This window comes from Pleurodeles waltl, chromosome 6, assembly GCF_031143425.1.
Source record: "Pleurodeles waltl isolate 20211129_DDA chromosome 6, aPleWal1.hap1.20221129, whole genome shotgun sequence".
In the NCBI taxonomy this organism is placed as follows: domain Eukaryota; kingdom Metazoa; phylum Chordata; class Amphibia; order Caudata; family Salamandridae; genus Pleurodeles; species Pleurodeles waltl.
In genome coordinates, this window is record NC_090445.1 from 1,571,058,773 (window position 1) to 1,571,082,536 (window position 23,764).

At 44.6% G+C, this 23,764-nt stretch overlaps 1 protein-coding gene across 11 annotated transcripts in view; it reads left to right on the top strand.

Annotated features, from left to right (window-relative positions):
* Positions 1 to 23,764, top strand: part of LOC138301142 (zinc finger protein 618-like) — a 781,690-nt gene that overhangs the window by 457,938 nt on the left and 299,988 nt on the right. For 8 of the 11 annotated variants that reach the window (XM_069241298.1, XM_069241296.1, XM_069241300.1 and 5 more), the window contains one exon: positions 93 to 128. The exons of the other annotated variants lie outside the window; for them this stretch is intronic. In XM_069241298.1, the coding sequence (XP_069097399.1) occupies positions 93 to 128 (36 nt within the window). The remainder of the gene's footprint in view (positions 1 to 92; positions 129 to 23,764) is intronic. 11 annotated transcript variants of the gene reach the window in all.

Sequence of the window (23,764 nt, forward strand, 5' to 3'; positions counted from 1 at the left end):
TGATGCTGGATGTGAAACTTAGATCATTGTATTGTTTTTTTGTATTCAATTAATAAAACATTATCTATTTGCACCCAATTATATTGTGCTAGGTCCACTACAACTGTTTCCAGTCACAAGTGAACGAGGTATGTGGTTTCACATTCCTTTCTAGAGCTGTAAATGCAGTTGCCTAGCTAGATGATGTTTGCCCCAATGCAAGAACAGTAGTTGAATCCCAGATCCATCAGTACTTGCTCCCCCATCCAATACCTCTCCTGTACCTCTCTCAGCATGACAAACACCTGCTACCCGCCACCTCAACACTAAATGCAAGCACACACTATATTTTCTTTGATACAGTGTATGTGTATTCATGCATGTTAAAGGAATGTCACTGAAAACTTTTCAGCAGGATACTGATTGATGGCTTGCAACCTGTCTATTTTCTTTGCCCATTGAAATGTATTAGGATGGTGTTTTAGGACGGACCCCACAGGATGGATTACACAGTGGTCCAGACAAGAGAATCTTTAGTACCCTCCTGTCAATAACCCTTTGCTTAAATACATGATTAGGTAATCAAATAAAGTTTTGGATAACCTCTCTGAGTCATTTGCATTTATTGATGATATTCCTTCCATGAAATCCTCATTGTATTGAAAGCTGGTCAGTATGTAGTTTGACACAACACAAAGAGGGTGTACAGGGGGCATCTGATCAAACCACCGATGGATTATTGCTGAGCACACAGCAAAGCACAGAGACACTGGTGTGCTTTATTGCAACATGTCTCTCTGTACTTTGAACAAGTGTTTTGTTATGTAGGGAATCCTCGCCCCCCCCACCCCCTTTAGGTGTCATGCTTCATCAACGGGTCCATCCTCACCACAGGACCAGAGGTGTCTGGTGTGGGCTACAAATTCCTATATTGGGGAGGAGCTTTTGAGGTGTTTTGATTAACGTAGGCCATAGACGAGCTGTTGGTATAGGTGAGATGTGCACAGTGCTAGGTGAAGGGAAAGTGGATTAAAACTACCTCTTGTTCGGCTAAAACAAAATGTAATTGGGGAGTGGAGATGACAGTGGATGTGGAGGGCACTACCTTCTGGCCTTTTGCTCACTGCTTAGATACATAAATAGTGCTGGGACAGGGGCCTCAGAAAAGGTTGGTGGGTGAATGAAAATGAGGATAGGGATGAGTTAGTTTCACACACAACAGCTTTATTCGGTCAATTGACCATGAAAGCAACAAAATAGAATAGATGATCATATTTAAATACAGCCGTCAGTAAACTAATATAAAACATTTAATACATTAAATAAAATCAGGTTTGCACATAAGGTCTTGTCTAGGTCAGTTGTATGGATCCTTGTTTTTTTAAAAGACAGCGACGAATATGCCATGCTGCCACTAAAAACTTACTTACTGCAAGAATTGAGTTATTGGAATTATGACTTTTTAGAACCCTTATAGCCGAAAGACAGTTTTTTAATCCCATGACCCTGCAGATTTTACGGATCCACTTTGACCGTGGGATCAAATATGCTGGGCAAAAGAATATAAAATGTTCGATAGTTTCTGAGGTACCACCAGAAACTGGACATATATCGGGAAGAATGGTCTGCCCCCAGCTGTGGGTCAATGACATCAAAGGTAGAGATCCAAACCGAAATCTTGCATATAAGCTTTTGCCCTGCAGATCAGGTATGATATCCAAATAAGGTTCAAACTGTGGGAACCATTTAAAATCAATAAAATAATTAATTAAACAACCATGTGATTTGCAGATTATATAATTATCCTTGACATAAGACCTATAGATTGACTTTAAAACATTTTTGTGACGTCTCTCTAAATTGTGGGGATTTTCCCAATAATCGCTCAGACCCAACAAACGAAACCAGTGGGACATATGTCTGATCCAAGGGAGTGTGGCAGCATTTTGGCATTTTAGTAAATCGAGTAATGAAACCTTGTATATATCTAATTCAGGAGTGGTCCATATCCTGATCCAATATAAAAGAGGTCTTAAAATGACTAAGTCAGCTACTCGATTTAAACCCAAGTAAAAAAATAATGGTGACAAGGGTGTGCTGCGAGGACAATTATTTTCACCCCCTGATATCTTGTTACAGTTAGAAAATCCCCATACTTCCGCTCCATACAGAGCTGCTCCTTGCGCCTTGGCTGTATACATTTTTATTGCTGGGGATACAACTTTTATTAAAGAGCTTTGATAAAAACGCAATATGGATGAAGCTCTATGTTGTAACAACCCCACACTCTTCATGGTCTGATCTTCCTATGATAGTTTACTGGTTAGCCTAACACCCAGATAATCTATGGAGCTAATTTTCTTCAAGGGGACTCCGTCAATATTGATGGTGCATCTTTTGCTAGGACCTGTACAAAGCACCATCAATTTAGTTTTATTGATGTTAACCTCCAACCCATGTTCTTTACAGAATAAATTAAATCTATTGACAAGGGTTTGCAACCCCATTGTTGTCTTTGAAATGAGGAGTGAGTCATCTGCAAAAAGAAGAATGGGAATTTTTTGTGCATTCAGGGAGGGCGCATCATTCTGACAAGTAATCATAGTCTTCACCACCTGATTAATAAATAGGGTAAATAATAAAGGGGCTAACGTGCAACCTTGGCGAACTCCCCTTTTAATTGGAATCTTTTCAGTCAGCTCGCCTTGATTGCCCCACCTCACTTGCGCATAAGTGTTTTCGTGTAGTCGTTTTAACAGAAGTAGTATGTCCCCTGGAACTCCCAGTCTGCCCAGCACTTCCCACAGTTTAGCTCTTGGGACCAGGTCAAAGGCAGATCGCAGATCTATAAATACAACATATAGGCGCTGCTTAGCAATAGCTACATATTTCCAGTACAGAATAGCCAACCTGAAAACCTGGTCTACCGTGCTAGTTTTCACGCAAAATCCTGCCTGAAGTGAAGAGAGAATTTGATGATCCTCAACCCAGCTGGTTAGCCTCTGTAGAATTTGTTTAGCAAATATCTTTTGTAAATTATCTATAAGGCTAATTGGCCTATAATTGGTTGGAAGATTTGCATTGCCTTTTTTATAAATTGGTATAATTTTGGCCCCACTCCATGTGTCTGGGATTTGTCCCCCTGCAGCAATGCTATTCGAAATAGCATTGATTTACCAGGACCAAATATTTGGTTCAGATCTGTAAAGATCTCCAGGAAGCTTGTCCGGCCCTGGTGATTTGCCAGGGTTTAAACTATGGCCTCAAGAGTTTCTTCTATGGAAAAAATAGTACAGCCCTCGAAGGCATAACAGTCCCCCTCTGGAGGGGGCAAACTAGGACCCAAATCTGGTAGCATTGAGGGAGAATAGACTACATTGGTAACCGTTAGATCCACTGGTAAGGCGTAAAGACTGGAAAAATGCTCTACCTAACTTTCGGGTTGTATGTGATTATTAGGGGAATTCCTGCCTCCATTTTCTCTTTTAGACAAACGTTCCCAGAAATGCTTGTTGTTCTTCATTCTTGAGGCATCTAGTAGTTCCTGCCACAGGAGGTCCTCCCACAGCCTTTTCGCATGGGTTAGGGTTCCTTTATATATACACCTAGCTTGTTTAATCTCCCCCTGGGAACCTGACATTACTGCTGCTTTTAGCCCAGACTTTGCCCTGGAACAGGTCTCATTAAACCATCCCTTGCGGACCCTTTTCCCTTCACTAGGCCTTGGCTGACCCACTTTAAAGAAAAAGCTCTGTACTGAATGGCCAGGCTGTCATGTATTTTGAGAATCAGAATATTCCCATCAGCCTGGTCTTCATACTCAGCCAGGTTATCTAAAAAGGTTTGATAAATTGCTCTGATCAGATGGGGGTTGGACATCACTTTTGGCCAAGTACCCTTAGTGAAGTTATTGTTCCAGCATGGTGATGGAACCACTGTGACAAGATTATTTAGTGTTCTCCTAAACATTTTCCCAGACAGAGTAAGAAGCAGAGGGAAGTGATCGCTGTCACATCTCACTTCTACTCTCATATCCTTCAAGTGTGGCCACAGCCTGACATCCACCAGGAAGTAATCATTAGTACTTATGGACATACCCCTTTTGAATGTCTGTGCAATGTTCAGATCAGATGATGTTCTACCATTGCAAGCCCTAAGGCCATGTTTTAAACACAATGTGGCTAGTTGTGTGGCCACACAAGAGCGTATACAAGACCGAGTGTTGGTTAACTACGGGATCCCCAACAGCTCATCTTCGTCCGTTAGGCCTCTAAGTAGGGTAGAGGGTTCAAATGTACAATTTAAATCGTCAGCAATGATTAAAATGGTTGAGGGTTGCAGGCTTTCTACAAATTCAGACACTATAACCAGAGTGTGAGACTCAGAGCTACGTGGAACGGATCGTACGTAAACATTGACAATAACAATTGTAAAACCCTGTTTATATGTGATACGCATAGCCTTTAAATACGCAGAATCAATTTCCAAATGCTTAAAATCACATTGCAATTTCTTATTTAAGAGCAATAGCCGTCCACCTCTGGCGCGGCCTAACCCCTTCTCTGGAGGTAGGGCAGGAACACTAAATGAAAGGAATCAGTCTATATTAATGGCATCCTCTGCCCAGGTTTCCTGAAGCAGGCAGATATCTATATCTTTGATGTAAGTAACCCATTCTATATCGTCTAATTTCCTATCCAAACCTGCAATATTCCAAGACATAAGTTTCAACGTGCATTTCTCTCGGTCGATCACCGAGGTTGAACAACCTATGTCCCTGAAAACCAAATCATTACTACAGGTATCCAATAGCGGCGCCCTATCACTCCCCTTGGGATGTGGGACCTTGGAACAGTTCTCCATATAAGCCGCCGGTTCAGTAGCCAGTCACACAGGGTCAGGCAGCAAACAGAAGTTGGCAACTGCCATGGGTATGGCACTTCCCTGAGGACAGATTGGGCCGTCTGGACCTACATCTTGTCTGGAATTAAATGGATCCAGTGTAAGTCTTATCCCCCCCCCCGTTCGTCACATTGTTTGAACGAGTACGGGTGTCAAAATCCATTAGTTGAGTCACCAGAGTCTTATCTTCAAAATGAATAGTAATTATATCGGAGTTGATGCCTGGAATGCAGCTTCTCTCGGCTGCCAGTATGTCTGAACGAATAACAGAAAGGCAATTCCGTTGGGAGCATATCCAATATATGACTTTATTAGTCGGGGAGTCCTGGTTCTCGACCAACCCTAATGGCAATTTTGGAACATCAGTTAAATAGATTTTATTTGTGCCACTTCGCATATCCAAATCCTGTACCTTAATAACTGTACCTCCAATGTCGTTACGGGGGTGGATTTTGCTTTTATGTGAGATTTTAAATGGCCTAATGGGGGGTTGTAAACGGCTCCACTCATGGTCGACTTTCAAGGGATCAAATTCGCTTGCCCTTCCTCTAACTTTGTCATCATTGGAATTATCGGAATTATCAGAATTACTTATCCAATTTCCTCGGTGGTCTCTGCCTCTAGGTGCACTTTCGGACGTCCTTTTATGTCTCAGATTGTCTTTTATATAGTTGGAGTGATGACCCTCTCTTTCTGATGTAGTTAATTCCCCACTGTTAGGGAGAACCAAAGTTCCCCTTGTCTCAGCCCCCATATTTGAGTCAATGGAAGTAAAAACTTTGCTTCCCCTTGCCTCCCCACTAGCCCATTGACGTATAAAATGACATCCACATTGGTGCACAGATTTTCCCTTCATAAGACCTGTTAATGCTAGGTCCAAACCCTTAACTTCGTCCACTCTCTGAGGACTGTAGCCAAGTTGACTCTGCTGGCTGATGACTCAGTACCTTCCAAGTCAAGCTGAGGATTTGGTGGGATGGCAGTAGGGATAACTATTCCAGGGGAAGACTGGGGCGCACTCATGGGCGTGGGCAGGTCCTCTTTTTCCGACAGCGGCTCAAAGCGATTAGTGCACAATAGGTTTGGGACCACCTTGATCACCGGGCTCAGTGGAAGAAGGGATGGCGTATGCGGCGCAGGTGGGAGACACTTCTGAGATGCTGGGAGAAGTGTTACACTGCAGGTGGATCTTGCAGTAGGGTTCCTACAAGTGTGCGGGCCCTCATTTTTGTCAGCCTCTATTATTGCATCCGGAGAGTGTCTCTTTCCCATCTTATTAAATAGTTCCAGGATTTTACTATCCTTAGGGGGAACTCTTCTTCAGGGGCTTTACTCCAGTTGGATGTGTGCTTAATATAGACTCGACTTCTTCGAGTAAGAGGTCAATTTCATCAAGTGGATTTGACCTGCTCAGGGGTCCCGGGTTCGAGGATTTCCTGAGCGTTTTTTCGCAATTTTTGTTCCCTTAATTGGCGCCGGTATATCTACGGCCTTTCTTTTCCCTGTAATGTACAAGTAGTCACAAGGTCAATATATACAAATTGGAAAAGAAAGGTTCCCTTACTTGTGTGTTGGCTATTTCTGTAGCCGAGATGGTAGGCCCTGCCCGGCCTCTTCTGGGCGATGACAGGCGTCCCCGTGCAACGGCGCGGCGCATTATGTAGCGCCTGCGAGTCAATGGCCTCCAGGTGTGAAGCAGCAGCGGTGAAGTCTGGGACTCGAAGTCCCACCAGGCTTAGGGGAGGAACCTGTTGTCCTAATGTTATCCTTGAAAGTAAGCAATGCTGACCAAATTGCGACAGTTATCCGTATGTTGTACTTCAAGGAAGAATAGTCTAAAAAATAAGTCTAAGGCCTCATGTATGTCATTGATAGCAATAGAACAGGTCTCCTTAGCTGCAGACATAAGAGGCGGGGCCCGGCCCGGCCTCCTCCGGTCACTGACGGGCACAGGATGGGCCTGCCCTTGGCCCGGGCTTTGCCCGGGTGCCGCTGTCGCGCGTCTTACGCAGCGGGAGGCAGCTATGCGCTTTACGCGCTAGTTCCAGGGGCCCGCCCCTCCTCTGGCGATCCTCTGGCGTCCCTCGAGGCCCACAAGCAGGTGGTCGAAGCAGCATGAGTTAGTTCTTTCACGTCCTATGTCACAAAGAAACTTGAGTGGCATCTACATATTAGGACTCCAGGAAGTTTGAACCCAGAAACAGAAATCCAAAATGAATTTGCGGCACTAGATTAAATAGATTTATCGAGAAAGCGTTTACTTCTCTTTAAAATAGAAAGCTACAAATTAACTCTTCAAGCTACCTAAAGACCTCTGATATCTGGTAAGGCAGTGTTGAATGCTTGTGCTGGAGTGAAATCAGATTTATAGATTCCGATAAGCGATTAAGACCCTCGATAGGAGTGACTCAAATTCCACTGGGACAGTTAACAGGAGTAACTGACCCCATCAGAATAAAGTTTTTATTTTTCATAAGGAGATTTCGGCTGCCAAAAGCAACCAGATTTTCTGCGTGGAATTCCAGGCGAAAACATTTGGAAATCGATTTCCACGTGTTATTCCCCGATGACATGATGTATTCCCTTTTATTTCCCACACCCTTAATTCACAGGACCCTCTGTAAGAGTAATTTCGGGACTGGAAAAGAACGGAGATTTTAATAAGACACACCTGAGTGCTGTATTTAATGCTGTGTCATTCGTGGGTAGAGTTATTTTGGAATATTTTTGTATTCAATATAAAACGGAATGCTGGTGATGTCATAAGTTACCTTCACTATAAACATTTACCCATTTGTCCTGCCTGTATCCAGTTTTGAACCTTGACTAACCCTCCTACATAGTCATGACTGGAACCTGCGTGTTCATGCATATGCTGTAGTCATCGTTGCACACATGCATTTCCTTCCCAATTACTTTTTTTAGGGCTCATCAGTGAAGTGTTGCTTTGTTCCTGTGGTACAATGAATATGGGGCCTTTCTCTGGATATACTCATCGCACTGGGAAACACACTATTAAATTGACTTTTTACCAAGAAGACATTTTCTCTCCTCTTCAGTTGTCTCGATTCAAGATAATGATCGCTCCCCCTCCTTTGGAATGCTGTACCAAGAAAGCACCATTTCTGTACATTATTACCTGTCTAACTGTTAGACTCCTTCTGGTCTATTCTTTCAGTTATCTAATCTCAAATAAGTGAATAAAACCAATCCATCACTCTGAGAAGGGAAACATCTTCTACCATATATAGTAAGTATTGATATATATATATATATGTTCGATGGCATGTGTAGCTGCAGATACACATGCTGTGCATTATCCTGCCATCTAGTGTTGGGCTCGGAGTGTTACAAGTTGTTTTTCTTCGAAGAAGTCTTTCCGAGTCACGAGACCGAGGGACTCCTCCCTTTCGGCTCCATTGCACATGGGCGTCAACTCCATCTTAGATTGTTTTCTTTCCGCCATCGGGTTCGGACATGTTCCTCTTTGCTCCGTATTTCGAATCGGGAAAGTTAGCTAAATATCGAAAATTCGACTGTATTGTTCACGCTTGGTACCGGTTTAGTGTTAGTATATCGACACCGATAGTAGAAGCGCTCCGGCGGCCCTTCGGGGCTTCTGCTCTTTAGCGGGGCCTGGTCGGCCCGACCGCATCCATCGTCAAAACTAATGGACCAGACCCCCTTCCGCTTCTGTCCGGAGTGCCACGCGAAGTATCCTTATACAGACAAACACTTGGTCTGTAATCTGTGTCTATCACTGGAACACAGGGAGGATACTTGCGAGGCCTGTCGGGCATTTCAATCGAAAAAGACCCTACGTGATCGAAGAGCCAGAAGACTGCAAATGGCGTAGACACCAAGAGAACAGATCGACGTCGAAGAGGAGGAAAGAATCTCCATCCAGGGAACGGACTCAGACGACTCCGAAAGTGAGCGACCGGGGACAATGCAGAAAAGTGTGAGTAAAACTGCCCCGTCCAAGACTCACTCCAAGATCATAAAGGCCAAGGGGATGCCACCGCCAGCAGGCCATGGCTTAACCCATCGAAAACACGGTGACCAACCATCAGCACCGAAAAAGGCCAAACAACTGCCGAAGACATCCGACTCCGGTCGAGATTCAGGCTCCGAACAATCTCGGCACCGAGAGTTCGACACACCCAAGGTGAAAAAAGTTACCTCAGAACCGAAAAAGACTGTTTCGAAACCTTCGGTACCGAAAAAAGCAGCCTTGGAGCCGAAATTAGGCTCTTACATGGAAGAGCAAGGACTTTCCGGCCAAATGCATGAACATAGATTTGAGCAGGAAATAAGTATGGGGGAACCAGACCATACCCAAAGGAGGCTGCATATCCAGAAAGAGACTGGTAAAATACAAACACTTCCTCCAATTAAAATCAAAAGAAAGCTGGCATTTCAGGAGTCAGAAATGCAGCCAAAGGCAAAGGTGGCAAGAGATAAAACACCTCCACCAAGGTTTTTGCCACAACGTTCTCCACTACATTCACCACAGCTGTCCCCGGTAACAACACCCCCAATTCAGTCACCGACCCATACAGGGATGACACAGGATGATCCGGATGCATGGGACTTATATGATGCTCCGGTATCCGACAACAGCCCAGATTGTTACCCAACAAGGCCGTCACCTCCAGAGGACAGTACTGCATACACGCAGGTACTATCAAGGGCAGCTACATTCCACAATGTAGCAATGCATTCGGAGCCAATAGAGGATGAGTTCCTATTTAACACCTTGGCATCCACCCACAGTTCCTACCAAAGTCTGCCAATGCTCCCAGGTATGCTCAAGCACGCAAAACAGGTCTTCCAGGAGCCAGTGAAAGGAAGGGCTATCACACCTAGAGTGGAGAAGAAATACAAACCTCCCCCAACGGACCCTGTGTTTATAACACAGCAACTAACACCAGATTCAGTGGTTGTGGGAGCAGCAAGAAAGAGGGCAAACTCTCAATCATCAGGAGACGCACCACCGCCTGACAAAGAGAGTAGGAAGTTTAATGCAGCGGGCAAACAAGTGGCAGCACAGGCAGCCAATCAATGGCGGATCGCAAACTCGCAAGCCCTACTGGCTTGCTACGACAGGGCACACTGGGACGAGATGCAACACATTATACAGCACTTGCCCAAAGAGCACCAGAAACATGCCCAACAGGTTGTTGAAGAATGACAAGCAATATCCAACAACCAGATAAGGTCCGCATTAGACTCGGCAGGCACAGCAGCACGGACAGTCAACACTGCGGTAACCATTCGCAGGCATGCATGGTTACGGAGCTCAGGATTCAAACCAGAAATCCAGCAAGCTGTGTTAAACATGCATTTTAACCAAGAACAATTGGTTGGGCTGGAGGTGGACACAGCAATTGAGAAATTAAAGAAGGACACAGACACGGCCAAAGCCATGGGCGCACTCTACTCCCCACAAAGCAGAGGCACATTGAGAAAGCCACAATTTAGAGGGGGGTTTCGTATGCAAACACCAGAGCCTTCCACCTCGCAAATCAGACCCACCTATCAGGGGCAATACCAGAGAGGAGGGTTTCGAGGCTCATATAGGGGTGGACAATTCCCAAGAGCAAGGGGAAAATTCCAAAGCCCTAAAACAAGTCAACCCAAACAGTGACTTCAATGTCACAAAACCCCAACACTTAACACCAGTGGGGGGGAGACTTACTGCATACTACAAAAACTGGAAACACATAACTACGGACGCATGGCTGCTCCTAGCCATTATCCAAAATGGTTATTGCATAGAATTCATAAATTTCCCGCCAGATGTCCCTCCAAGAGCACACAATATGTCCAAAAAACACTTAGACCTGTTACAACTAGAGGTCCAAGCATTGTTACAAAAACAAGCAATAGAGTTTAGTACCCAACCATCAAAAAGGAACAGGTGTCTACTCACTATATTTCCTAATTCCAAAGAAAGACAAAACGTTGAGACCCATATTAGACCTCAGAACGCTGAATCTCTTCATCAACTCAGATCACTTCCGCATGGTAACACTTCAAGACGTGTTTCCCTTGCTCAAAAAACAGGACTACATGTCAACGTTAGATCTCAAGGATGCATACTTTCACATACCCATACGTCCTTCGCACAGAAAATACTTAAGGTTTGTAATAAACGGCGTGCACTATCAATTCAAGGTGTTACCGTTCAGGATAACAGCCCCAAGGGTATTCACAAAATGCCTTGCAGTTTTAGCCGCTCATATAAGGAGACAGCACATGCACGTATTCCCATACTTAGACGATTGGTTAATAAAAACCAGCACTCAACAACAGTGTCTTCTTCACATGCAATACGTTATAGAAACTCTACACAAACTAGGGTTTTCTATAAATTACCAAAAATCACATCTGCAACCATCCCAGATACAACAATACTTGGGAACAACACAACACCCAAAAAGCGATTGCCACACCAAGTCCACAAAGAGTACAAGCGTTTCAGAATATTACATTAAACATACAGCCAAACCAACACTACCAAGTAAGGTTTCTAATGAAACTTCTAGGCATGATGTCCTCATGCATAGCCATTGTCCCAAACGCAAGATTACACATGCGGCCCTCATAACAGTGCCTAGCAAAACAATGGACGCAAGCACAGGGTCAACTCCAAGATCTAGTGTTGATTGACCGCCAAACACACTTCTGGCTTCAATGGTGGAACCCTATAAATTTAAACCAAGGGCGGCCATTCCAAGACCCAGTGCCTCAAGACGTGATCACAACAGATGCTTCCATGATTGGGTGGGGAGCACACCTCAACCAGCACAGCATTCAGGGACAATGGGGCAATCAAGAAAAACAACTGCACATAAACCAGTTAGAACTGTGGGCAGTGTTTCTAGCATTAAAAGCATTTCAACCACTGATAGCCCACAAACACATTCTTGTCAAAACAGACAACATGACGACAATGTATTACCTCAACAAACAAGGAGGGACACACTCGTCACAACTGTCTCTTAGCACAGAAAATTTGGCATTGGGCAATTCACAATCATATTCGCCTAATAGAACAATACATCCCAGGCATTCAGAACCAGTTAGCTGACAATCTCAGTCGAGATCACCAACAAACACACGAATGGGAAATTCATCCCTAGATCCTACAAGATTACTTTCTACGCTGGGGAACACCAAAATTAGACCTATTCGCAACAAAAGAAAATGCAAAATGCCAAAACTTTGCGTCCAGGTACCCACACCCTCAGTCCAAGGGCAATGCGTTATGGATCAGTTGGTCAGGGATATTTGCTTACGCTTTTCCCCCTCTCCCACTCATTCCTTATCTGGTAAACAAACTATGTCAAAACAAACTCAAACTAATACTTATAGCACCAACCTGGGCTCGCCAACCGTGGTACACAACACTGCTAGATTTATCAGTAGTACCTCACATCAAGCTACCGAACAGGCCAGACCTGCTAACACAACACAAACAGCAGAGCAGACACCCGAATCCAGAATCGTTCAATCTATCTGGCTCCTGAAATCTTAGAATTTGGACACTTAGACCTTACACAAGAATTTATGGAGGTCATTAAACAAGCTAGAAAGCCTACTACAAGACATTGTTATGCAAACAAATGGAAAAGATTTGTTTACTGCTGCCACAATAATCAAATTCAACCACTACATGCTTCTGCAAAGGACATTGTAAGTTACTTATTACACTTACAAAAGTCTAAACTAGCATTCTCTTCTATTAAAATACATCTCACAGCAATATCTGCCTATCTGCAGATTACACATTCAACATCGCTTTTTAGAATCCCAGTCATCAAAGCATTTATGGAAGAATTAAAAAGAATCATACCCCCGAGAACACCACCAGTACCTTCGTGGAACCTTAATATTGTATTAACACGACTCATGGGACCACTATTTGAACCCATGCACTCTTGTGAAATGCAATACTTAACTTGGAAGGTAGCCTTTCTAATAGCTATCACATCACTTAGAAGAGTGAGATACAAGCATTTACTATACAAGAACCATTTATACAAATACATAAACATAAAGTGATTCTCCGTACAAATCCCAAATTCTTACCAAAGGTTATATCACCATTCCACCTAAACCAAACAGTGGAACTCCCAGTCTTCTTTCCACAACCAGACTCAGTAGCCGAAAGAGCCTTACATACATTAGACATAAAAAGAGCACTAATGTATTACATTGACAGAACAAAACAGTTTCGTAAAACAAAACAGTTGTTTGTAGCCTTCCAGAAACCTCATGCAGGTAATCCTATATCCAAGCAAGGCATTGCCAGATGGATAGTGAAATGTATTCAAACTTGCTATATTAAAGCAAAAAGAGATCTACCTATTACACCAAGAGCGCATTCCACTAGGAAAAAAGGCGCCACAATGGCTTTTCTAGGAAATATACCTATGACAGAAATGTGTAAGGCAGCCACATGGTCTAGGCCTCATACATTCACAAAACATTACTGTGTAGATGTGTTAACAACACAACAAGCCACAGTAGGACAGGCTGTATTAAGAACATTATTTCAGACAACTTCAACTCCTACAGGCTAAGCCACTGCTTTTTTGGGGAGATTACTGCTTATTAGTCTATGCACAGCATGTGTATCTGCAGCTACACATGCCATCGAACGGAAAACGTCACTTGCCCAGTGTAAATCTGTTCGTGGCATGAAACTCTGCAGATTCACATGTGCCCTCCCACCTCCCCGGGAGCCTGTAGCCGTTATAAGTTGGATGAAAATTTTTAAATTTGTAAATAAATACTAATTTAATACACATTATGTACATACATACTTACTCCATTGCATGGGCACATTTAGTATATTCACAACTCCTACCTTACCCTCTGTGGGGAAAACAATCTAAGATGGAGTCGACGCCCATGCGCAATGGAGCCGAAAGGGAGGAGTCCCTCCGTCTTGTGACTCGAAAAGATTCTTCAAAGAAAAACAACTTGTAACACTCCGAGCCCAACACTAGATGGCAGGATAATGCACAGCATGTGAATCTGCAGCATCTCATGCCACCGGAGAGAGGAGAACTCTCAATATCCCCATTTACTGCTTTCAAGCAGCCAACCTGGCTCTAACTGTAAAGAGCAACTAGGCAGACAGCTCCATCAGTATCACCGTTTACTTCCTTCACCCGCTGAAATTGCTCTTTCATTGTAGAGCGGTAGTAGCAAACAGCACTGTCAAAATCCCATTTCCCCTCACACTGCTGAAACGCTGGGGAGAGTGGTTTAATTCAAGCAAACAACGCTATTGATATGACACTTCACACCACTGACCTTTCTCTTACTGTACAGAGTGGTGTACGTGTGCCCCCACACTGCTCATCTTCACCTGACTGTATAGAATGGTTTAAGCAAACAACACTGTCAGTACCTCCTGAGTTGCTTTAACACAGCCGGCCATTTACTAACTGTGTTGATCGTGCAAACAAATAGAATTGTCAATACTACCCTTCATCACCTTCACACTGCTGATCACCCTATCACTGTACTAAGCAGTATAAACATACAGCATTGTTAATATTATCCTTCCACACCTTCACATCGCTCATACTCCTGTCACTGTACAGAGTGGTATAAGAAAACAGCCCTATCAATATCACTCATCAAAGCCTTCACATTGCTGGTCCTCCTGCAACCATACAGAGCGGTATAAGCAAATAGCCTTATTAATATCACCCTTCATTGCAATAACACTGTTGGTCCTCCCCTCACTATACAGAGCAATGAAGCAAACAGTGCTATCGATATCAACTTCCATCACCTTCACACCGCTGACCCTCCCGTCACTGTACAGAGCGGTATAAGCAAGCAATAGTATCAATATCACCCTTCATCACCTTCACAGTGCTGATCATCCCATCACTGTTAGAGGACAGAGCGGCGTAAAAAACTAGGGATATCAGTTTCACCCTTCGTCTTCACACCGCTGATCCTCGGGTCACTGTACAGAACAATATAAGCAAACACCTAGTGTAGGAAAGTACCCTCTTTCTTGGCATGGTTACCCCCATTGCTTGTTGTCAGTATGTTTGACTGCGTCTACTGGGTTCGTGCTAATCAGGATCCCAGTACTTGGCTCTCTTCTAAATTGTACCTTTTTCTTTCCACAATTGACATACTGGTCCCCCCATGCAAGTTCCTAGCATATGGTACCTAAGTACCCAGGGCCTTGGGTTTCCAGGGGATCCCCATGGGCTGCAGCAGTTATTCTGCCACCCATAGGGAGCCCATGCAAAGGGTTCTGCAGGCCAGCCATTGCAGCCTGCATGAGACTGGTGCATGCACCCGTTTTCATTACAGGTCACTACACCAGGGCACTGTAAGTCACCCCTGTGGTAGGCCCTCTCAGCCCAGAGGGTAGGGTGCATGTACCTGTGTGTGAGGGTACCCCTGCACTAGCAGAGGTGCCCCCACAAACTCCAGATCCATTTTCCTAGACTTTGTGAGTGCGGGGACGCCATTTTACACATCTACTGGACATAGCTACATAATGGTAACTCCGAACCTGGGCATGTTTGGTATCAAACATATCGTAATCATACCCCAGTACTGTTGCAAGTATTGGAAGTATCTAATCTGAGGGCTCCTTGGAGGACCCCAGCATTGCTACCACCAGTCTTACAGGGTTTTCCGGGCATCCCAGCTGCTGCCACCTCTCACACAGGTTTCTGCCCTCTTGCTGCTTGATCTGATCAAGCCTAGGAAGGCAGAACAAAGGATTTCCTTTGGGATAGAGAGGTAACACCCACTCCATTTGGAAATAGGTGTGACTGGCTTGGAAGGGGTAGCCGCCCCAAGCCACTGGTTTGCTTTGAAGGGCACATTTGGTGCCCTCCCTGCATAAACCAGTCCACACCGGTTCAGGGACCCCCAGCTCTGGCATGAAACTGGACAATGGAAAGGGGAGTGACCACTCCCTTGTCCATCACCACCCCAGGGGTGGTGCCTAGAGCTCCTCCAGAGGGTCCCTGGGTTCTGCCATCTTGTTTCCAAGGTTGGCAGGGAACTCTGGGGGCATCTGAGTGGCCCGGCCAGACAGTTGACGTCAAAGCCCCCTCCTGGTAAGTGACCAATACCCCTTCAGGGCTATTTAGGGTCTCTCTCGTGTGGATCCTCAGATTCGGCTTGCAAGATTCCAGGAGGACTCCTCTGCAACCTCTGCTTCGACCTCTGGCCACTGGAACCGCGACTGGACCCTCCAGGAACCGACAAATGCTGCTACAACAAAGAAGACTCTTCTGCAACTTTGTTTACACGTCTCCTGCCAGCTTTGCCACATTTCCCTGGCAGTGCATCCTCAGAAGACTGCAACTCTTCAGCCTGCACAAGAAGAAGAAGGAATCTCCCTTGGAGTGAAGGAGTCCCTTCCCTGCAAACGCAGGCACTTACAACAAGCGACGAACAGCTGTGTGGATCTCCTCTCATCTTGAGCTTCGTGGATCCTCCTTCTCGGGTGGTGGTCTGGAGTAGTCCTCTTGGTCCTCTGTGCTAGCTGTCCAACTTGGGTGGAGGTAAACCTTTGCCATCCCACGCAGGACAGTACATCGATGCACCGCGTCTCTTGCAGCTTCCCAGGCTTGTTTGTATCTCCTCCAAGGGATCTTCAGGTGACGTGTAGCTCCTGCCCCCAGCACTCCATACTGAAAAACAAAGCCTCCTGTGTGGTTCTCCTTTGGCAGGGGATCCTCTGTTGTGGTGCTGCGTGGGCTTCTTCTGCGACTTGTGTCTCCGTCCTGTGGTACTCCTGTGGGTGCTGTCTCTGCTCCTGTGGACTGTCTGCGACGCGGAGGGTCCCCTGTGACTCCCCCCTCCTGGGTTGAGTCCTCCTGGGCCTTGCTGGTCCCCAGCAGCACCTCTTTTCCACTAATTGCGAGTTTGCCTTTGCCAAGGCTTGTTGGTGGAATTCCTACACAGACACCCATCTGCAATCTTCCATCCAGTGTGGGACTTCATATGCATCCATCAGGAACTCTTCTCGGGCTCAAGGGCTGCAGTGCTCACTTGTTCTTCATCACCGTTGACCAACTCCTGCATCCATAGCTGGGTGGTTAGTAGCTTCCTACTCCTCCAGTGACTCTTGGACTTGGTCCCCTCTCTCCAAGTCCTTATTCTTCAGGAATCCACCGCTGGTTTTCTTGCAGGATTGTCTGGGTGTTTTCTTTTTTTTGTTTTCCTCCTTTTGGGTGGATTGGGTAACATCCAGTGTTCTACTCCTGCATTCCTGGTCGTGGGGGTGGGTGGGTACTGTGTTACTTACCGCCGTGGTTTTCTAGTACTCCCAGCTTCCCTCTACACATTTTAGTTACCTAGGTGGGTGTACCTTGTTTGCATTCGATTTGTTTAGACTATGGTTTGTGCTCTCCCTAGGGTCACTATTGGTTCTTGCTATTTGCACTGTTTTCTAACCTTTTCCATGCTTGTTTCTGATTAACAGTATGCATATATTTAGTGTATTACTTAACTCCTAATGGTGGGTTACTTGCCTAGTATTTTGTGGTGATTTCTTCCAGAAAACAGTACCTTTAAATTGTACAACTTAGTGTGTTCTTTCATGTGTGTAAATGCTGTGTGACATATGTGGCATTGCATAAGCTTTGCATGTCTCCTAGATAAGCCTTGGCTACTCATCCACAGGTACCTCTAGAGAGCTTGACTTCTAGACACTGCCTACACTTCACTAAGAGGGTATACCTGGACCTGGTATAAGGTGTAAGTACCATAGGTACCCACCACACACCAAGGCAGCTTCCTACACCTTATAAATATCACCCTTCGTCACCTTCACATCGCTGATCATCCCGTCACCGTATAGAGGGCTGTAAGCCGATGGCCTAATTAATATCGTCCTTTATTACCCTCACGTACAGAGCGCTGTAAGCAAACAGCCTTATTAATATCACCTTTCATCGCCCTCGTACAGCTGATCCTCCCGTGACTGTTACAGATGTCAGTGCAGCGTAAACTCAGTGCTATCAGTATGACTCTTTATTTCCTTCACACTGCTGATACTCGGATCACTGTACACAGCAGTAACACTGCTGATCCTGCGGTAAGTGCCAAGTGTATTTACTTATAAAAACAGACAATGTCACCATTCATCGTCAGCGCCCATAGACCTTCTAAGCTGTAGAACAAATGGTACTGCCAATAACACCCTCCTGCTTTCACATATCACACCACTAAACCACCGGTAATGGTACAAGACTGTAGTTCCTGACTTAACTCAATCAAGCCTTTTCTACCCGTTAAGGGAGGTCTAAGAATATAGTATTTTCCGTATCATTTTACTACGCAGAACCTCTTATCACTTCAGAGGGAAAATATGAACATATGACACTGCCTTATGTTTCTCAAAACACCGATTTCACAGGCTCTCTCACACATATGGGTACCATTGCCTGTACCATCCACCTCATAAAAAGCTAGGTATATAGCATAGAGAGGTCGAAAGAAATACCATTCCATCATTCACATCCTAGTCTCTGGGGTCTGTGTGTTATGCCTCAAATCTACTGGAGAAGTCCATTATATTTTCCACAGGATGCAAAGTACAAAAACACTTTGACACAGGCTTGTCTCCTGCACCACCTGTCAGACTCTAAAACAGCTGAAACTCACAGAAAAATAGAGGGGGCTTGGAATCTGAAAGGAACTGTCTAAACGGGCACATGCTGACTTCACGTGTAGTACAAACACCCACCCAAGCTAAAAGAGTCATGCACTGAGTGTTCAGTGTGTCACCCTGAAGATCAAGGAACAGCATTGCCTATCAACCAACTCAGTGTACAGAATGAATGACATATGTGGTCCCATCTCGCACAACACAGTGGAACTTACTGTCACTTTCCAACAAAACTCATGTGTGAAAGTGCAGCAAAGCCATCATCTTAAACGACACAAGTGCAAAACTGCACCCTTGCCCGCCTCTTCAGCAAATACACCCCTGGTGCCCTGCAATAGTGAGGTAGGGCTGTGAATAAGCACCAGATCGAGTGAGGCTGGGGCAGTAGTGGTGGGTAGCAAAGCAGAGATCATCACTGGCACACTCACAGTTCACAAACACACTACACAAGCAAATTCAAACATCTAATACAAAATAACATCCTTTACAAATATCAGTGACGGTGGTGATTCTGCTGAAATGTCCCCTTTTATGTGGAGTGCCAGCAAATGACCAGCGTGTAGAATCAAGAGTCTAACAGCCACACACTGAGGCGCATCATTCGTACCAACACACTGAAGTACTCCTCTTCGCAGAGCCAAACTGACCAGTCAGATACTGAAAAGCCAGGATCAGATTTTAAGAACACACCGGACTCAATCCCAGGGCATTTTACATTGTGGTCACCGTGCTCCTAACATGGGCATGATGCTTAGAAAAGCGCAAGGCTTTCCATTTATATCTAACAAGAGTACAGAATGGTCACTGAGCACATGGTACACCAAATGGAAACGGGGCCAAAATCTTATTTGAAATGTGTTAAACACTACAGATTTTTGAGAGAAACATGACTGGGAATTTATGAAAACCCAGTACGCATAGGGATCTCAATTCCGCGACCGTGTCTCACACCAAGAGGCTATCTGCAGCCTTGATTTCTGTCCAATTATGTAATGGCTCCTCCTTTCCCCTCACTCAAATCAGTGTCAGTTGCTAGTGACCCCATACTGGATTTTTCAGATCGTGATGCATCAATTTGTTCTTTTTCATTGGCCTCATTATATCTCCTGGCGAATGTAAAAAATCTCCCTTCCTCATAATTCAGTTTATCTCTCTGGAATTTAAACTGTTTGTGTATTTTAACAGTCTCTTCATGTTTATCAATTTTTTTACTGATTTCACTTTTCAATTTTTGTTCCTCCTCTGATAGTCAAACATTCTAATTCTTGCTGAGTAGATCAGAAAAGTGAATTACACAATTGTAATATCAGATCTATAGTTATAATGGTGTTTAGTTGGCACTTAAGTCTTCATACCACTACCTAAATGGAGAATTTTGAGCACATACAAAGAAAGTGGGCACCAATACCTGAAATTTATAAATGTAATGTTTTAATCATCATATGTGTTCAAGTTTAATAGTTACGGTAATCCACAATTGACAGTCTCATAATTGGTAGGTTTTGTGCCCAAAAGATATATATAAATTTGGTAGTCAGTAAAGCTTCCTTGCAGTAAGCACATAAAGCAATATATCAGTTGTAAATTATGACTACAAAGACCACAATGCTGTGGGGACTGGTGTTGTGAAATACACAAACGTAGCAAGAGAATTGAGATCGTAAGATTGTGTAAAAATCATATGAACAACAGTCATGCTCTTTTTGTAATGCACATAGGTGAATGGGACACAGGTAATCTGTTTTGGAATATCGAATTGGTGTTTATATGAATGTTGAGTAAAATAGCACATTTTACTCCTGCCAGGAGTGGACAACGACTTTGCAGACCTACTCAGCAGGATGCAGCAGCAAGTCCACGAGTGAGCACTTCACCCTCAAGTTCTTCTTCGGTTACATCTACCCTTGGGTGCTCCCAGACGCAGATCCCTTCGCAACCACCCAAAATGCCATAGCTTTTCCTCCAGGTTTCCACACCCACTGTCCATGAGCAATGCTCTGTGAATGAATTGGTCAGGAATATGTGCCTACTCTACGTGGTTAGTTTGTAAGCTTTGGTAAATATCTCTCACCCTCTTCCTGATGGCTCCCTGTGGGCCGGATAACCCTGGCTTACATCCCTCGTAGACTTGTCAGTGGTCCTTCATGAGAAACTGCCCAACTGGCCAGATCTCATGCAGAACAAATGCACCATTAGCATCAAATGCCGGGAAGCTCAATCTTGCGTTCTGACTCCTGTAATCCTAGAGTTTGGTTTCCTGAATCCCTGCAGGGTGCATGTCTGTCCTCAAAGAAACACCTAGACCCAACATGTGTGCTTGCTATGCCACCAGGTGGAAACAATTTGCCCACTATTGCCTTCCTAAACACCCAGATCCACTCAAACCGGCAATACAAGTAAAAGTGTGTTAACTCTATCACCTTCAAAGATCAGGTTTAGCTTACAGTTCAGTACTGCTTTGTTCCACACCAGTTGGCACATACTTACAAATCTGGAAACACTCTTTGCTTTTCATGGTCCCTGTTATTAAGGCGTTCATGGATAGGCTCAAGCAAGTTATTTCACCCAGGTTTCTCCCCCTCTCCCAATCTGGAACCTCAATATCCTACTCCTGGGCCCCACTTTTGAGCCCCTACACACATGCCGGCTACAGTTCCTATCATGGAAGGTTGCTCTTCATGTTGTTATCACATCTTTAAGACATTTTAATGAACTTCTAAATCTTATTTTGCAAGAACCTTTCTTCTAGGTTCATAATGACAGGATTGTTCTTAGGACAACCCAAAGTTTCTCCCTAAAGTGATCTGTAGGTACCCCCCATGGTATTCCCTTTGGAGTGAGTGTGACTAAAAGGGAAAACCCCTCCCCGGCATTAGCCAGACCAGAGGCAAATCGCCCCCTACCCCTTGACCTACCCCACCGTGAACTACCCGTTCAGGTAGGCCATTCATTATCCACTTTGAGCACCCCACTTATTGCGTGTGCTCCGATCCTGACGATTGCCCCTGACCTACCAGCACCTAGTGAGGGCAGAAACATGTTGGTCATCCATTTTTTATTTTAGACTCCAGGAGACATTACTCTCCAACGAGCCTTTTCCCCTTGCTTTTAGTCTTACCAGCATGCACCTATATTAAAACTAGCAGCAACTATCAGTGACATGCTTGGTAATTTTATTACTCACCTCATCTGGATCTAAGTAACTATCCAGTAAGTTTAATTTCAGTACTCCCTCCGGTTCTTTTAACCAAGAGGTTGAGTCCGCCCAAGCAGTATCATCTTGCTTGGGTGGGGCTAGGTGGTCATATGATGAAGCATGACACTATTATGTGTGTGAGACCACCTAGTCCGTAAGGGAGACTCCCCCTTCCCCTGTGGGACTACACAGCACCCCCCTGTCTGGATATTCTCCAACAATGATTCCCCCGCGTTAGGATCCAAAGCCACCTACCCAACACCGATTTAAGACTGACCCAGTCTTACTTTCGGTTCCCTACTACCCCACACCTTTAGTGATTATATAGATTTCTTTAGGGAGGCGGTGTGGGCTAGCAACACTCCCAGTGCTCTCCTTTTGTGTATTTGTATGTGTAAATACAGCAACACATGCCACAAAATGACTGGTACTTACCTTGTAAGCATCTGTTTGTAGCTGGTGGTGCTATAGATGCAGGTGCTCTCACCCTCCTCACAGGAAGCCTCTGGTTATAAGACTTTCTTTGCTCTTTTGCATGGTCATCTATTCTCTCCTTTCCCATGCTCTGTCTCCAGCCTCACCCACTGTATGGAAAACAGTCTACCAATGGAGCTGATGCCTATGCACATTACCAGTCATAGAAGCAGTCATTACCCCTTCTGCCACAAAAAACTTCTTAAGAGAAATACAAGTTCTCCAGTATTGGATCTTTTATAGATTCACATGCTTGAATCATTCCACATTGTTGAAGTGGGAGTCCCACGGTAACTGAATGAAGCATTATATGTATATCACTATCATAGGCTATGATAACAACGAAAAAGTCAGTTTAACAGCCCATCTATGTCCTTTAAAAAAAAAAAAAAAGGACCAAATTTGAACTATAACCAATCAGGCGACAGCACCCACAGAACACTCCCAACAGAGGCCGAGTCCCTCAGATTCTCTACCACACATTGTGTGTAGTAAGTCTTCCCTGAGCTCTGCTCAGTTCTTCAGCTTTTACTTCTTTTTGAATCATCCAAGATTATATTTCATGTTTCATTTCTCTAACCCTGACACTAATATGTCAGAGAAGCACAAAACAAGGTAAGAGACTACAAAAATGTCTCATCTTTTCCTCAAAAACTCTCACGTTCTGAGGGACGAGACTATTATTGGGACTACAGAATCGTAAATATGTCACTTATGGTGAGGATTTCTTCCCCTCACAGGAGACGTCAGAGGGTGAGGTTGTGCCAGGTTCCCCAGAAGGTGCGGAGAAAAACCATAAAAAGACTTACCATGAGTCTTCATAAGGCATTTCTCACAGAGAGAGAAAATTGGAAACAAATAGACCCTCAACTCCCTCTCTAACCCTGACACTACAATGAGAGAGATCCTCATAACCTGACCATGGAGCGTCTAAAAACTACCTGTAAAATCATCATTAACAACCATTATGATGACATTGTCGATGACCACAACCATGTCGACTATGATGGCCTTGTCTATGATTGCCTCGTCTAGGAAGAGCCTCATCTACAGTGACCTCGTCTACTGTGGCATAGTCTATGACAGTCGTCTACGGTGTTTGTCGATGATGGTTGTCTACAGTGGTCGTTGACGATGGTAGTGTACGGCGGTCAACTCTTGTGGTGGTCGTCGACAGCCTCGTCGACGATGGTCGTCTACGACAGTCTCATCTATGATGGTCATCTATGACGGCCTCATCTATGATGGTAGTCTACGACAATCTCATTTACGAATGTCGTCTATGATGGTCGTTTGTGACAGCCTCACCTACGATGGTTGACTAGGATTACCTCATCTATGATGGTCTACGACTGCCTCATCTAAGGTGGCATTGTCTATGACATTCATCTACGACAGCCTCATCTATGACAGTAGTCTACTGTAGCCATTGACGACGGTCGCATACAGCAGTCTTTGCCGATGGTCATCTACGGTGGGCGCCGACAACAGCCTAGTCGATGAGGTTCGCCTATGACAGCCTCATTATGATGGTA